A 16,475-nucleotide genomic window follows, 5' to 3' on the forward strand; every position below is an offset into this window, starting at 1 on the left:
CTATTCTTCCTTACCCAAGGTTTGGATCAGTATGCTCTGTGACTATCGACTCAGTACAGATCTCTTACATCATAAAACCAACCCCAAGTAAAGGTCTAAAAGAGCAACCGGTACTATTGGCTATGGTTGATAATGCCAAATATTTAGACATATAAGTAGACATTCACATGATAACCAAAAAAATACTAATACCTGTGAGAACCGCATAATACACTTGTATCTTTTGCTTTAAGTGTTATGCAGATGGTGGTTACATAACCGCCTACCCCTTTTCTCATTAGATATAAGAGTTTTATGCGATTTTAACAGTTATCAACATTTTTCTGAAAGTTAAATTTGTGCTCAAAATGTAACTTGGTACAATTTAATGACAAATAATGAGAAAGCTAAACTTAAAGGGTTATTACTGCGTTTTAGATTATTGCATGATTCCAGAGATGTCCACGGTGATCATCCTATCCATAAACATCTAGCAATAAACTATAAAGCTTACAATTAATAATTTCCAGAATAAGCTTTATTATTAACAATGGCGGTTTTCAACTTCACTCTTTCCGATTTCGAAACCATTTTACTAATGCACTTGCTACCGGAGCATCATCATCTTCACCTTCACATCAATCTGTTTCAACGCCTAAATCAAACGAATTTGATCGATTAATTTCTAAATTCAAATCCAATTCACTGAGTTTTGCACTCTCCGGAACCCTAGCTCTCACTGTAACTCTTTCAGGTAACTATACGTTACATCATTCAGTAACAAATTTGAAATTATCTTCTGGTAATTGAGGTAAATTAGTCATATTACTTAGATTAATTGAATTTGTAGATTCATACTAATAGTATTAAGTCACTTGGAAATTCAGCTAGATTTTCGGTTCATTTGCCTTTTAGTTCAGAGCTGTAATCGAACCGAACTGTTCGGCGGGAAGTTCGTTTATGTTTGTTCGGTTAACAAGTGAACGGATGTCATGCTCGTTTCATTGTGTTTTTGAACTTTCGATAATGTGTTCATGAACACTTGTTTACGTCCGTTTATGTTCCTTAATGTTTGTTGCTTGTGTTTGTGAACTTTCGATAATGTATTAGTGAACACTTGCTTACGTCCGTTTATGTTCGTTAGTTGAAGAAACACTAAGTGACCCTGGGCAGATTACGGATAATCTGGGGGTTAAATAGTTGTTTCCCACGAGGGTTAGTTCCGGCAAAGATGGTTATTCTTCAGATGACCTGCAAAACAGACACCGTGAGCTTGTCACTGAGAAGGGGGGGGGGTTCCTCCTTGTGACCACCCTCCGGCGTGAGAATCAGACTAGATTGTTCTGAATATAAGTGTATATTAAAAGAAATAGCTAGTGAAGATAATATCAGATGATATATGATAGTACCAGATCCTGATACCGTTCCAAGGTGTTGGAGTATTTATAGCTGAAGGTAGGTTTCCAAGCAGGTACAGCCAGCTGTATAATATTCCTTTTCCACCAACTACAGGCTACGCACATGCCACGATGGGAGTTAGTGAGTAGGCAGCGCCTGATAGTGACATGGCCGGCTGTGTACTATTCCTTTTTCACCAACCATGGGCTGTGTACGTGCCACGATGGGAGTTGGTGGGTAGGCAGCGGCTAATAGTGACATTTTGTACTAGAGCGTGCTCCTCGTACTGTTGTCGGTGAGCTGTCACCCTGTGATTGGTTCATGGGCTGCTTTGGTCAGATCTTGTCTATTTTGTCCATACCTTGGCAGGTATAGTACAAAAGATCTTCCAGAAGCGTACGGACTGGCTCATTTGGGCGGGAGTATTCCCGCCTTGCTCATTCCTTCTTCAGGTGACACTGAATTATTGAGAGTTAGTGCCTTGTGCGTGTAGCCTTGCTATTAGTGCGGGTAGCCTTCCCTGATGGCTTGTATCCGCAACTGCGGGAACAGGCGGGGTACTTCACCATTGGGAGGCTTTTCCTGCGGGAACAGCTGGCGTACTGCGCGTAAGGTCTTCATCTCTGAGCATGGTTGGTCCTGCAGAACCAGTTGGTCCTTGCGCAGACGTCCCTCTTCAAGGTGAGTCTTGCGGGTCCAACTGGGCTCTGCTGGGACCTACCTCTTCAAGTCCCCTCAGTCCAATGTTCTTCTCATGAATTGTTAATAAGTGAGGTGAACTTTTGGACTTAAGCAAGGGGTTTTGGAAAGGCTTTTTAGTTTTAAGGTTTTCCGTGGGGATTCTTCCCGCGGTTTTCCTAATGTCACTCGCAGAAATTCCCGACTTTTCTGCCTGATCTTTGGTTGTGATGCGGGTAGGTGTTTAACCCCTTCACACATCGGGAGCGTTAAGTTTCACTTGTATAGATTCTTCACGAGGTTTTGGTAGTTTCGGACATAGTGATCAGTTATGTTAAACCACCAACTCCGCCTTGAAGTTTCAAACAAGCTAGTTCTCAACTTTCCCGCTATGTGGAGGTGCTATTTCTCTTTTCGCAAGCACGGTCCAGAAGTCTTTTAGTTTCTTTACTTCCAATGTATTCTTGGCTTCCATTCCCTGCAGGTGCTAGGTATGTGAAGGGTTTCGCCTTGACACTGTACCCGCATTTGTCTTACGGTTTCTTGGGCACCAAGGTAAGGGGGTATATTTCCTCTTATTTTTGAATATTTGAATCTTTTTGTATTTTTTTTTTTATTTTGAAATTCGAAGAGTTGGTGAATGGATAAGAACAGTCCAAACTGTTGAAGGGACGTTAGTGTCGTCCGACGGTTTCTTCTGACAGTTTCAGAACGTGCAGAAAGTTATGGCGACGTGACAGTATATGGTCGTTCCAGACGCTTTTTCAGGCGCGTGGGCGCGAGTTTTCGGGCGCGTGGGTGCGAAGTTTACGGCGCGCGTCCTGTCAACAGCTGTTGCCAGCTTGCTTTTTCCATGTGTCATAGTTTCATTGCACTTGCGATTTCCTCTCTCTTCCGCATTAAATTCATCGCATTCGTTGCGATGAGTATATAAAGGGGGAGAGGGTTCATCTTAATCCACACTCACTTCTCTCTTCTTCTTCTAGACGATTTCCGGCGAATACTCTAACTTTCCGTCAAGCATTCTCCTGAAATCGTTCTTTACATCTAAAACATGTCTTCTACTCATGATCCAGAAGTCACCGCCGAAGAGTCCGACGTGTATATCGAGAACCCATCGTCCACTTCTGACAAGGACGATAAGAGTACTGCTGGCGAGTGCCAGTGTGCTCTTCCCGTCGACCTCTATCAGTACATCGTCAGGAAGTTCATGCTCGAGCCTTTTGAGCCTGAGTTTCCTGCGTCTCATCAGACGGTGTACGATGCCCCCAAAGGCAAGATAGGGGTATATGCTGCATTCTTCGTCTATGGGAATCTCAGGTTCCCATTGACGAAGTTTGTATACCGTGTTTTGGAGAGACACGGTGTGCACCTGACGGAGGTACACCCAATGGCGATCGCCAAGATCCGCCATTTTGAATGGGTGTGCCTCATTCTTGGTGTGGAGCCCCATGTCGACCGCCTGATGACCTTCTACTCCTGGAGGTGCATCCAAGGCTGGTACACCTTGGTTACCCGGATCAAGGGTTTGAAGATCTGTGCTACCGAGCGCAGTCTTCGGTCTTGGAAGCGGGAGTTCTTCTACATCTCTGCCCGTGTCGTCCCTATTGCGATGACATTCAAGAACGGGAGAGCACTCCCCAGCCTTCTCGCCTCCAACTACCAGGAGGCGGAATGGTTTTCCAAGATCTCCCGGATCCAGACTCCGGTTTACCGCTTTGCGGAGTCTGGGATGGTGATGCTCGGCATGAGCCGGGTGTGGAAAGATGCTGGGGCAGAGGCGCCACAGATTCCCATCGTCCTCGAATACGGTTTGAACTCTATCCCTTACGGTATGCTTCATATTATCCGCTAATTTAAGGTTTTTGTTCTAACCATTTCTTTCTTTTTATTTTCAGAGGGAAACAACTTGCAGTCTCTTCTGCAGCCGCGGGAGAGCGGTGGTCCCGCTCGGTTGGGTACTCGTGCTCTTGACGAGAACGAGTTGCCCATCCTTGAGCAAACGGCGGATCGGTTTGTGGAGGCCTACCCGCCAGGCCACGAAATTCTGAGCGCCACGCGGCCAGGTAAGGGATTATTTAACCCTCGCCCTCTCAATGCTCAAACCTCTGCTGGAATTCCTCTAATTTTGTCATCTTCTGATGAGGAATCCGCAGATGGTCCTTTCTTCGCGAGGAAGAAGGCTGCTGGCGGGAAGGGTAAGGCGAAGGTTGCCTCCACTGCCGATCAGGGGAACCGGTCTGACTCGGAGACCAAAAGCGAGGAGGCGGCGGGGAACCCTGGTGGTGGTGAGACCACTGTTCCAGAGGTTGAGATAGCTGTCACCTCCGGGCAGCCTAGTACAACGACGGTGACCGGCGTGAAGAGGCCGGCTCCATCGGGTTCGTCCCTGCCTATCCGATCCTTCAAGCTCAAGAGAACTCGTAAGTATAAATTTCATTTGCCTTAACTGCATATCTTTCTGCCATTATACTTATATATCTTGTCTTCGTGCAGGCGTGGATGCTACCGCATTCCAGAGTGGAGCGGGGAGGAGCGTTTCTGGACCCATGACGGTAGGTTTGGTCAACCTACCCGAGGCGATGACTTAGGCGGCTACGCCTGTTTGCAGTATTGGTTCAGTTGCTCATCCCGTTGAGGCAATTGTTCCAACTGTAACATCATCCCCGCCGGCTGTCAGTGCCATCTTCACGGAATCCTTCACTGAGCCGGCGGTGGTTTCTTCTGCGGGTTCTTCCGCGGCGACTGCCACGGTTGTGAGTTCACCTCTGGTGAGTTCACCTCCGTTGGTTTCTACCGCGGCGGCCTCCACCATGCCTCCTCCGGCGCCGGCGACCGCGGCCGGTCCTTCAGGTATGTTCGGGGTTGTGGCGTCTAGCCAGTCTTTGCCTCCTTCCCGTCTCCTTGACCTTTTGGATGGATATCCCTTAGGTTCAGGTGATGGGTTTGGTGGCTATCGGCCTGTTGTCGACCCTACAGGTGCGTGGGGTTATCTTGGCCTTATATCCCTTTTATCATTTTTTTCTCTTAACTGTTTTTTGTTTTATTGCAATTCGTGATTCCAACGAGGTGTACGCTCCTCGGTGGAGTATCCGCCGGGGAACGACCCTCCGGACTGCTGCGGATTGCGTCGAATGGGCGCGCCACGCCACCCCAAGCGGTGCGTTGGGGGAGGCAATGGCTAGCTACCAGGAGGGTAGGCTAACCAATGAGCTTAGAATTCTCCTTGCCCGGATGCAGCCGCGCATCGAGCTGCTTTGTCGTGAAAACGACAAGTTAAAGACGGCGCGTAGCCTGGAGGTGGCTCAGGCGCGGGCTATCCGGGAGGAGAATAAGAGGCTCGCCGCCGTTGCTGCGGAAAAGGAGAAGGCCTTCAAGGCCCTTGAGGTTGAAGTTCAGGCCCGGCTGGAGGCCCGTTCCAAGGCTACCCAAGCTGTTAACGAACAGCTTCGGTTGGCTAAGGAAACTTCACGGAACGCAACTGAGAGGGCCACCAAGGCTGAAGCTGTTGCTGAGCCTCTACGCACCGAGAATGAGGAACTTAAAGCCAAACTCGAGAGGCTCCAGCAGGCTCATGATGCCTTGGCCATGGAAGACGCCAAGAAGCTCCAAGAGATCTTGGACCATAGGGGCATGCTTGACCACACTGAGCGTAAGCTAAAGGGCGTTGAAGAAGCTGCAGCTAAAGATGTGTTGCTTGCCAACCTTACTAAAAACGAAGCCGAACGCGCCCGTGATGAAGCTCAAGCTGCCCTCCGGGAGGCTCTGGTTACCAAGGAATGGCTTCTACGAGAAGCGTTGTCGCAGGTATGTGCAGCTTCATAACTTCTTTACGCTTTTCCTTACACTTAGAAGAGTTTTTGATATACTTCTGTTTTGTAGGTTGTGCATCGGGTTCTTACAAACACATCTTATGACGATGCCATGAGCGCAGCCCTCAACGCTTCTCATGAGGATGGGGAAAAGACTGGCTTCCTGCTTGGTCTAGGGTTTGTTGAGAAGGGCATCCCGCCTTCCAACTTCCCTCTATATGACGTAGATACTGAAGCTGCTTATGACCAAGCAATGAACCAGTATGCTGGTTTCCCGCATCCGGTGGCAGAGAAGGTGAACGAGATTACTGCTGCAGATGATGGGCTAGCTATTCTCAAGGCTTTCCTTGAACCGCTACACTCAACTGATGGTGCGGGTTCAAGTGGGAGTGGTCCTGAAGCTTGAGCCTTTAGATCCCTCTCCACCGTTGGAATAGATTTTTATTTTTGTATAGATTTATATTCTTGTATGCGGGTATGTGCCCGGCCATTCTTGTAATACTTAAATTTTTATGGAATATAAATCTTTTGTTAATGCCTTGCCTTGTAAACCTTATATGTTTTGCTCATGCATATTCTAGTTTAACTTAGCAATTTCTTAAGTACTTTGGATAAGTTAACATTTCAACGTGGCAGATGATAGGTTAAAGTTTTGCTTCCTCTTTCGTGATTGTGCGGGTAAGACCGTCACTTTCACTTAGTAGGATGGCTAAACTTTACCTATATCTGACCTGCGTGGAGGTTTTCCTCATCTTTTCCTTAGAAATTTTCTAAGTGTTTAGAATAAGTTAACCTTTCGACGCGCGGTTGTCAATAGGTTAATGTTCAGTTTCCTCTATCATGATTGTGCGGGTAAGACCGTCACTTTTATTTAGTGGGATGACCAAACTTCACCTATAACTGACCTGCGTGAAGGTTTTCCTCACCTTTTCCGTAGAAATTTTTTCCGTTTTTTGTGTTTATGCGGGTTTTGCCGCCTTCCACACGCAACGACTTACTTCTTCCCATATTTATGCGGTGAATACCGGCATATCAGTGTGGGAAGTTCATAAGTATAAAGGTAAGGCTATCAACACAATGTGATAAAGGAGAATCATTTCCATTAGAAGTGGCTCTAGGCCTTTTCTTTACAAGTTTGGAATTGATCTACATGTAACATTTGCGTAATTGAGCTCCATTCCATGTTCTTGGGATGGGAGTGCCATCGAGCCTTTCGAGCCGGTATGCGCCCTTTCCCAAAACTTCTTTGATAATGTATAGTCCTTCCCAGACCGGGGCCAGCTTTCCTGGGCGCTCTTGGTTCGAAGCCTCGTTGTTACGCAATATGTAGTCTCCTACATTGAAGTTGCAGAGTTTTACCCGCGTGTTGTAGTATTTTTGCATTTGTCGCTTGTAGTTTTCTTCACGCGCTCCGGCTAAGTCTCTGCGTTCCTCGGTTAACATAAGGTCTAACCGTCTTTCCGCATCATTGTCTTCTGGCTGAATCAAGACCCTTGGTGAGGGTAAACCAATTTCGACCGGGACCATGGCTTCAGTACCATAAGTGAGGCTGAACAGGGTTTCTCCCGTACAGGCTTTTTTCAGCGTTCTGTTTGCCCAAAGGACGTGTGGAACTTCGTCTACCCAGCCGGATCTGTGTTCCAAGAGTCTTTTCTTTATGCCGTCGACGATGCTCTTATTTGCTCTTTCCACCTCACCATTACCCTGCGGGTGCGCCACTGAGGTAAAGGTGTGGGTGATTTGAAGTTCTTCCAGCCACTTTTGTAGCTTCTTGTCAGCAAAGTTGGTGCCGTTATCGCTCACCAAAGTCTGTGGAAGTCCAAAACGACAAATAATAAATTCCCAAATAAATTTTTTAATATGTTTTGCGGTTGTTTGGGCTAAGGGTTTTGCTTCTATCCACTTGGTGAAGTAGTCGATGGCTACCACTAGAAACTGAACGTTTCCTGCTGCTGTGGGAAATGGGCCTGTCACATCGATGGCCCACTTCTGAAATGGCTATGAAGAGGTGACTGGAACAAGTTCATTCTTCGGGCGATGCGTGTTGGGTGCGTAGAGTTGGCAAGCCCTACACTTTCTGATGTATGCCAGCGCATCCGTATGCATCCCCGGCCAAAAGTATCCCGCGTTGTTTAGCTTAGCTACAACAGCGCGTGGACCTGCGTGTACTCCACAGATGCCCTCGTGCACTTCTCTTAGGAGGTAACCAGCATCTTGGTTGTCTACGCATCTTAGGAGTGGGCCAAGAAAGCTACGTCTGTAAAGGATGTCATCGATGAGTTGATAGTTCAGTGCTTTACAACGTGTTTTTCTTGCCAGTGTTTTTGACTCTGATAGTATACCCGCCGCAAGGTAATTTATTATTGGTGTCATCCATGTTTCTGTGCCGGTTTGGATGACACAGATTTCCTTGTGCGGGACTGATGGTGCTCCAAGGAGTTCAATGCGGATGTCCTTTCCCAAGTGGGTGAAGGCTAATGATGCAAGCTTGCTTAACGCATCCGCAGATTTGTTTTCGCTACGCTTGACGTGTATGACTTTACAATCGTTAAAATCGCGCATAAGGGTTTTTGCTTGTGCGAGGTACAGGGCCATTGTGTCGTTCACGGCCGTGTACGTCCCGTTTATTTGGTTGGCTACTAACATGGAATCCACGTGGGCTTCCAAGTTCTTCACTCCCATCTTACGCGCAATTCTCAGCCCGGCCAAGAATGCTTCATACTCCGCTTCGTTATTCGTACTTGGAAAATCCAGTCGAATAGCGTAAGTGTATTCTTGGCCTGCTGGGTTGGTTAGTTTCAACCCTGCGCCTGAACCCTCGTTGCTGGCTGCTCCATCAGTGTAGAGTCGCCAGACATCATCGATGTCCTTTGCTGGGGAGGGTTGAGCCTCCTCCTGGCACTCTTTCTCCTGCGAAGCGGGGACTTCCGCAATAAAGTCGGCCAAGACCTGGCCTTTTATGGCTGGTCTCGGCTTGTACTTTATCGCGTATTCTCCCAATTCTATTGCCCATTTGGCTAGGCGTCCCGACAATTCGGGTTTGCCCAGAATGTTTGCAAGTTTGAAGTTGGTGAGAACGGTGATTGGGTGACCTTGGAAATATCGTCTTAGCCTGCGTGAAGCCTGTACAAGTGCTAGGACTAAGTTTTCCAGGGTAGAGTACCGGGTTTCTACGTCTGTTAGGACACGGCTAACATAGTAGATTGGCATCTGGATGCCTTTTCGCTCTACTAGCAGGACTGCCCCGGTTGCTCTCTCTGTGGAGGAGAGGTATAAGATTAATTCCTCCCCCACTTCTGGTGCTGTGAGCGTTGAGAGTTCGATCAAGCGTGACCGAATTTCCTGAAAAGCTGCTTCCGCTTCTGGTGTCCAGCGGAAGTGCGTTTTCTTTAAACAGTTTCTCAATGTGGACACGAATGGGAACGACCTATCCGCATGGTTTGTCAAAAAGCGGTTAAGTGCAACTAGTCGTCCATTCAGTGTCTGAGCTTGCTTGATGGTAGTAGGTGATTCCATTTTGATAATGGCTTCGACCTTTTCAGGGTTCGCTCTGAAGCCATCTTTAGTAACGATGACTCCTAAGAACTTCCCTTCTTCCATCCCAAAGGAACACTTGCTCGGATTGAGCTTCATGTTTATCTTTCTGAGTGTGTTGAAAGTTTCTTCGATGTCTTTCAACATCGCTTCTGGCTCAGGGCTTTTGACGACCAAATCATCCATGTAGACTTCCAAGTTCCTCCCAATTCGGGCATGAAACTCTTTGTCCATCAGGCGTTGGTATGTGGACCCTGCATTCTTAAGTCCGAATGGCATCATTTGATAACAAAATGTGCCATCGGGTGTCCGAAATGCGGTTTTGTCTTGGTCGTCTATGGCCATGTGGATTTGATGGTACCCCTTATACGCATCAAGGAAGCATTTAAGGCGAAACGGTGCTAACGAATCTACCTTAAGATCAATTTCGGGTAACGGATAACAATCTTTGGGGCATGCTTTGTTTAAGTCTATGAAATCTATGCACATGCGCCATTGTTTGTTAGACTTCGGTACCATAACGGGATTTGCAACCCATGTTTGATATCTGCTAACGCGTACGATGCCCGCGTCAAGGAGTTCCTTGACTTGGGTTCTACACGCGTTAGCTTGTTCCGCCCCCATTACTCTGCGCTTTTGAATGACTGGCGTAAAAGCCGGGTCACACTTGAGCTTATGCTCTGCCTTACTTCGAGGTACACCAGTCATGTCAGCTGGTGTCCACGCGAAGATGTCAGCGTTTTTCTTTAGTAAGCGTTTGAGTAAGGTGCGCGTAGGATCAGTGATTGTTGGGCCAATGGTAACAACCTGGTCAGGGTTTTGCCATTGAGGGCCCATTTTTCTGGTTCGGTGATGGTTGGTTTAGCCATCTTTGGTTTGGGTTTAGATGAGACAGATGCGATGCATACCTGGGGAATACCGGTGATCATCGCTACACCCTCAGCTGTTGGCCATCCCATCATGCCGTGGACTGAAGATACCACGGCATTGAATCTTGCCATCCCGTCTCTCCCGAAGAGAATGTCGTATGTGTGGTGTGGCTTCCTCATCACGACGAAGTCCACGTCTTCTGTGCGGGAGTGTTTCCCGTCCGTGAGAATGACGGGGAAAGATAGGATACCCAGGGGGTGTTCGTGCTGCCGTCGAACCCTTCCATCGAGGCGTAGACCGTTTCCAGGCGTTCCTTGTCTTCGTCGTCTAGCTTGTCGAAGAACTGCCTGTACATAACCGTTGACGAGACGCCGTTGTCAGCAAGAGTGCGGGAAGTGATGTAGTGCCCCAGCTGGCTTTTGATGACGATTGGGCCTTCTTTGCTGGGTCCTCCTGGCAGGAAGCGCACCTCAGCTTTCTTACACGCACATGGTTCTGTCGTTCGTCTTTTTCTTCCTCTGATGTTACTATGAACCATGTGGATGCTGATGTCAACGGGTTTTCGTCCGTTGCCTTTGTATCGGTTATCATTCCACCCTCCATTCTTGATTGATGCCACAAGGTGTGCAAGTCTTCCATCCTTGACGAATGTTTCAACAATATCCTTCAAGGATGTACACTCCTCAGTGTTGTGACCCTTTGTCCCGTGGAAGTCACAGGATTTGCTCTGATCCGCATTAGGTCGCTGCCAGATCATTGGAGCTTTTGGCCATGGGAGTTTTTCGGTGGCAAATATCTCCGTGACGCTTTTGGTGAGTGGCGTCCACCGGTGTTTTCGGCTTGATAGGTGCGTGTTATCCCTTCCGCCTACTAGAGGGCGAGAGTTGGATGAGGTGTCAAAGTTTACCCTTGACTGCCAAATACCTAGCTTCCTCTTTTTGTTTTGCCGGGCGGTCCGAACGTTGTTTTCTCTAGTCCTCTGCGTGTAGAGGTGTGTATTCTGGGGAAGATCCCTACCCAGTTGCTTCTCCGTTTCGGCAAAGCGCTTGGCCGCCGTCATGATGGCATCCCATGTGGATGGCATGCCGTCCTTACCTGTCAACGTGCGGATAAGCTCTGGGTATTCGGTGCCCTGGATGAAAGCGGCGCGGACAAGATCTTCGCTTATCGTGCCCAGACTCAGCTTTTTCAAGTTGAAACGAGTGATGAAGTCTAGTAAGGATTCATCCTCCTCTCTAACACAGTTGAGGATCGTCCACTGCTCTTCAGTATATTTCCTCTGTTGACTGAAGTGTTGGCTGAACTTGTGTTGAAAGTCCGCCCAATCATAGATGTGATGGACCGGTAAACGATCAAACCATGCCCTGGACGCTCCAACCAGCGTCATCTGGAACATATAACACCACGTGGGTTCCGTCCAGTTGCTGACGGTTGCCCCCACTATGAATCTGTTCAAGTGATCGTCTGGGTCGGATATACCATCATAAGTGCCGATGTTGGACATCTGTTTGGCACTCTTCGGGGCGATTGCTTCAGCAATGTCCCTTGCAAATTTGGACGTTCCCGCATTTGCAACAGTTGGTCTAAAGGTTTTGGAGAAGTCACGTGGGTTTCCCCCCGCGTTACTTTGTTTAAAGGTTTCTCCAAAATTCCTTGGTTGGAAGTCCGTTTCCTTGCGCTTCCCTTTCGCCCTATGGCGAGGGTTTGCGTCACTGTCGGACTCCTCCCAATCATCGTCCAAGTACTCGCACTCATTGCTCATGTTGAGCTGTTGTCGAGTGCTTCCGAATTCGTCAGCCTGCTGGAGTGAACGTAAGCGTTCATCCAACTCAGCTTGGAATTCCTTCTAACGTGCTTCCGCCCACGCTTTAACTTGATCAAGTGTTTGGCGGGGGAGCCTCTTCTGTTGTCTTTCCACCTGGGTATCAATGAATCCCAGGGGATGATTATTTACTGCACTTGCCCCGGCTTGGGTAACCGGGGTAGTGTTCGTAAAATTTGTGTACTTGCCGGTGTTCCCCCCAGTAGCTGGGGTTGTGGTTACCGGGGTTTCTTGGTCACTCGCTAGCCTTGGCACCGGAGTAACCTTAACCATCTTTCCAGAGGTTTTGAAAAAACTGAGAAAATTAGTTCTAGCTTTTATGCACGGATGGCGCCAATGAAGAAACACTAAGTGACCCCGGGCAGATTACGGATAATCTGGGGGTTAAATAGATGTTTCCCACGAGGGTTAGTTCCGGCAAAGATGGTTATTCTTCAGATGACCTGCAAAACAGACACCGTGAGCTTGTCACTGAGAAGGGGGGGTTCCTCCTTGTGACCACCCTCCGGCGTGAGAATCAGACTAGATTGTTCTGAATATAAGTGTATATTAAGAGAAATAGCTAGTGAAGATAATATCAGATGATATATGATAGTACCAGATCCTGATACCGTTCCAAGGTGTTGGAGTATTTATAGCCGAAGGTAGGTTTCCAAGCAGGTACAGCCAGCTGTATAATATTCCTTTTCCACCAACTACAGGCTACGCACATGCCACGATGGGAGTTGGTGAGTAGGCAGCGGCTGATAGTGACATGGCCGGCTGTGTACTATTCCTTTTTCACCAACCATGGGCTGTGTACGTGCCCGATGGGAGTTGGTGGGTAGGCAGCGGCTGATAGTGACATTTTGTACTAGAGCATGCTCCTCGTACTGTTGTCGGTGAGCTGTCACCCTGTGATTGGTTCATGGGCTGCTTTAGTCAGATCTTGTCTATTTTGTCCATACCTTGGCAGGTATAGTACAAAAGATCTTCCAGAAGCTTACGGACTGGCTCATTTGGGCGGGAGTATTCCCGCCTTGCTCCTTCTTCAGGTGACACTGAATTATTGAGAGTTAGTGCCTTGTGCGTGTAGCCTTGCTATTAGTGCGGGTAGCCTTCCCTGATGGCTTGTATCCGCAACTGCGGGAACAGGCGGGGTACTTCACCATTGGGAGGCTTTTCCTGCGGGAACAGCTGGCGTACTGCGCGTAAGGTCTTCATCTCTGAGCATGGTTGGTCCTGCGGAACTAGTTGGTCCTTGCGCAGACGTCCCTCTTCAAGGTGAGTCTTGCGGGTCCAACTGGGCTCTGCTGGGACCTACCTCTTCATTAGTGTTTGTTGCTTGTGTTTGTGAACTTTCGATAATGTGTTAGTGAACACTTGTTTACGTCCGTTTATGTTCGTTAAAGTTTGCTTCTTGTGTTTGTGAACTTTTGATAATGTGTTCATGAACACTTGTTTACATCCGTCTGTGTTCGTTAATGTTTGTTGCTTGTGTGTGAACTTTCAATAATGTGTTCTTGAATGCTTGTTTACGTCCGTTTATGTTCGTTAATGTTTGTTTCTTGTGTTTGTGAACTTTTGATAATGTGTTCATGAACACTTGTTTATGTCCGTTTGTGTTCGTTAATGTTTGTTGCTTGTGTTTGTGAACTTTTGATAATGTGTTCATGAACACTTGTTTACGTCCGTTTGTGTTCGTTAATGTTTGTTTGTTCATTATGCAAATTTTGTAGATTCTTATTAATAGTATTGATTCACTTGAAAATCCTGCTAGAACTACGATTCATTTGCCTAGGGGCGTATAACTGTATATGAGCCAAGCCGAGCCCGAGCTTGGCTCGTGAGTCGTTTTTTCAAGCTTGAGCTGGGCGCGGCTCATTTATTATTTACGAATGAATTTATATGTTTTGTTAATCATTTTATATATTTGATAAAAACTTTAACGGCCCTAAGCTCGAGCTTGGCTCGTGAGTCGTGTTTTCAAGCTCGTGCTTGGCTCGGCTTGTTTATTATTTACAAATTAATTTATATGTTTATTAATTATTTTATATATATGATAAAAACTTTAACCAAGCTAAGCTCGGCTCGAGCTCATGTGTGGTATCTTAAACGAGCCAAAGCTTGGCTCGAGCTCGATTGTGTAGTGTGAAATTAATACATAGAAGTTCAAGAGAGTTAAAAATTACAAATACAGGAGGCTCGTTATGGGAGTTTCCCATACAAGGCTCGAGTTCAGGCTCCATAACTAAACAAGCTATATTTGAGGCTCGGGTTCGTTTCGAGCTCTTTATTGATCCGATCTCGAGCGGCTCAGCTCGTTTGCCTGCATTGGCCTTTTAGTAATATGAAATTGTTAGGATTTGCTTTTGTTTTCTGTTTCTTGAATCAGTGTGCAGAGCGTAAATCCTAAACTATGTAGGAGTTGGATTTGCTGAGGCAAAAGTTGGAGTTAACAAACCAGAATTACTTCCGAAACAATTCACCACAGTTATTGACGTCGCAGGTTTCCTCTCAGATGGTCAGGTACCATTCTTTCTTCTTTAACCAAGTTAGCACTGCATATTCAGATAACAACGCATATACCACCAATTTGGCATCAAATGCGTCCAAACTTATAAAATTATAACTTGATTGTTTGATCATTAATGTAAAGAGATTTAATCTGTTTTAACATCTTTTGTGACATAATGTTTAGGAGAAAAGACTTGCAAAGGAGATTGATTCTATTGAAAAGGATACCGGATTCAAGCTCCGAGTTCTAGCTCAGAACTACCCCGATACACCTGGTACGCAGTTGCTTTAAATATGTATAAGTGAATTCTTGTATTAATTTTGTATGTTAACTTAAGCCTGCAATGTATGACAAATCTACAGGGTTAGCAATTAAAGATTTCTGGCAAGTGGATGATAGAACCATTGTTTTTTTAAATATGTATAAGTGAATTCTTGTATTAATTTTGTATGTTAACTTAAGCCTGCAATGTATGACAAATCTACAGGGTTAGCAATTAAAGATTTCTGGCAAGTGGATGATAGAACCATTGTTTTTTAAATATTTATAAGTGAATTCTTGTATTAATTTTGTATGTTAACTTAAGCCTGCAATGTATGACAAATCTACAGGGTTAGCAATTAAAGATTTCTGGCAAGTGGATGATAGAACCATTGTTTTTGTAGCTGATCCTACTTTTGGTAATTGTTTCATACACCAAACCCTGCACTTAAATTCTTATATTGGATGAATAATATATTATTTAAAACCTGGGCAGGAAATATTTTGAACTTTAATGTGGGTGAGACGGTGGATTTGGATATACCGCGTAGTTTTTGGAGTCGTTTGGCTGGGAAATATGGAAACATGTTTTACTGGAAAGAGAAGGTTAAACTGTTTTATCGAGTTTTTCGTTTGAGAATTGTTGAATTTCTTTTATAAATGGAGTAAAGAAGTTTTAAAAAATGTAACAGGGAGAGGATGCATCTGTTGAAGCTGCAGTAATGGAAATATCTAATTGTTTGAGAGAACCTGTGGGAGCAAATAATTGTGCAGAGGTAAAATAAGTGGTTATACTATGGGTAGAGGTAAGGATGTCTACATCTTACCCTCCTCAGACCCTACCATAGCTTTGCTATTGGTGGGATGTACCGAGTACGATGATGATGATGATGATGATGATGATGATGAATGATGTGTAATTAAACAGTAAATATTACAGATATTGGATTTGTAACTTGATTATTGACCATACAAGTCAAAATGCATGACTGAATTTAGAACTTGGATGGTACATTGGTACCAATAATCCAGTTTTTGCCAAACCGGACCGTGAGCATCCTAGTATCAGGTAGTCTTGATGGGTCTTTTTGAAGCATTATGTTGATTAAACGTTAGTTGTTGCTACAAGAGTTTCGAATTTGCACCAAAGTTTGCACCAAAGTTTCGAATTTGCACCAAAGTTTATGTCAAACTTCCAAATTTGCAACAAAGTTTCGAATTTCGTTTACTTTAAATATTAATTAAAAATTAATCATGTTAAACTTTTCATCTTTTATATAGTTTTAAAATTGTCAATGTGGGCTAGCACACTTGGTAAAGACACCTGCCTTTTAGATGAGAGGTCCCATATTTAACTAGACATATATATGTAGTTTAGTATTATACGTGTAAAATAGAGTAAGTGAAGCATTTGTTGTTATAAAAAATAAAGAAAATAGAGTTTCAAAATTCAAAACGTTCAAATCTCATAATGTGAAACCCATACAACATACTATTACAAAAACTAAAATAAATTTGACAGTTTTGCTACAAGGAAGACAAGGTACCATTATGAGACCCATGCGAACCTTAATTTAGGATTGTATTAGATCATCTCCGATAGGAGATTTTTAAAGAAATTTAG

The 16,475-nt window shown here is 45.5% G+C and overlaps 1 protein-coding gene across 1 annotated transcript; it reads left to right on the forward strand.

Annotated features, from left to right (window-relative positions):
* Positions 1-367: 367 nt before the first annotated feature.
* LOC143619010 (thylakoid lumenal 15.0 kDa protein 2, chloroplastic-like) lies at positions 368-15,641 on the forward strand. The gene is made up of 7 exons (XM_077091051.1): positions 368-399; positions 510-733; positions 14,498-14,601; positions 14,774-14,864; positions 15,202-15,270; positions 15,348-15,457; positions 15,544-15,641. Exons 1-7 carry the CDS (start codon positions 368-370, stop codon positions 15,634-15,636), a joined length of 723 nt encoding a protein of 240 aa, XP_076947166.1. The 3' UTR covers positions 15,637-15,641.
* Positions 15,642-16,475: the final 834 nt, after the last annotated feature.

The sequence above is a fragment of the Bidens hawaiensis genome, unplaced genomic scaffold (genome assembly GCF_021521415.1).
Source record: "Bidens hawaiensis isolate Kalapana, Puna unplaced genomic scaffold, B.hawaiensis_p1.1 tig00002343_1, whole genome shotgun sequence".
NCBI classification, from domain to species: Eukaryota; Viridiplantae; Streptophyta; class Magnoliopsida; order Asterales; family Asteraceae; genus Bidens; species Bidens hawaiensis.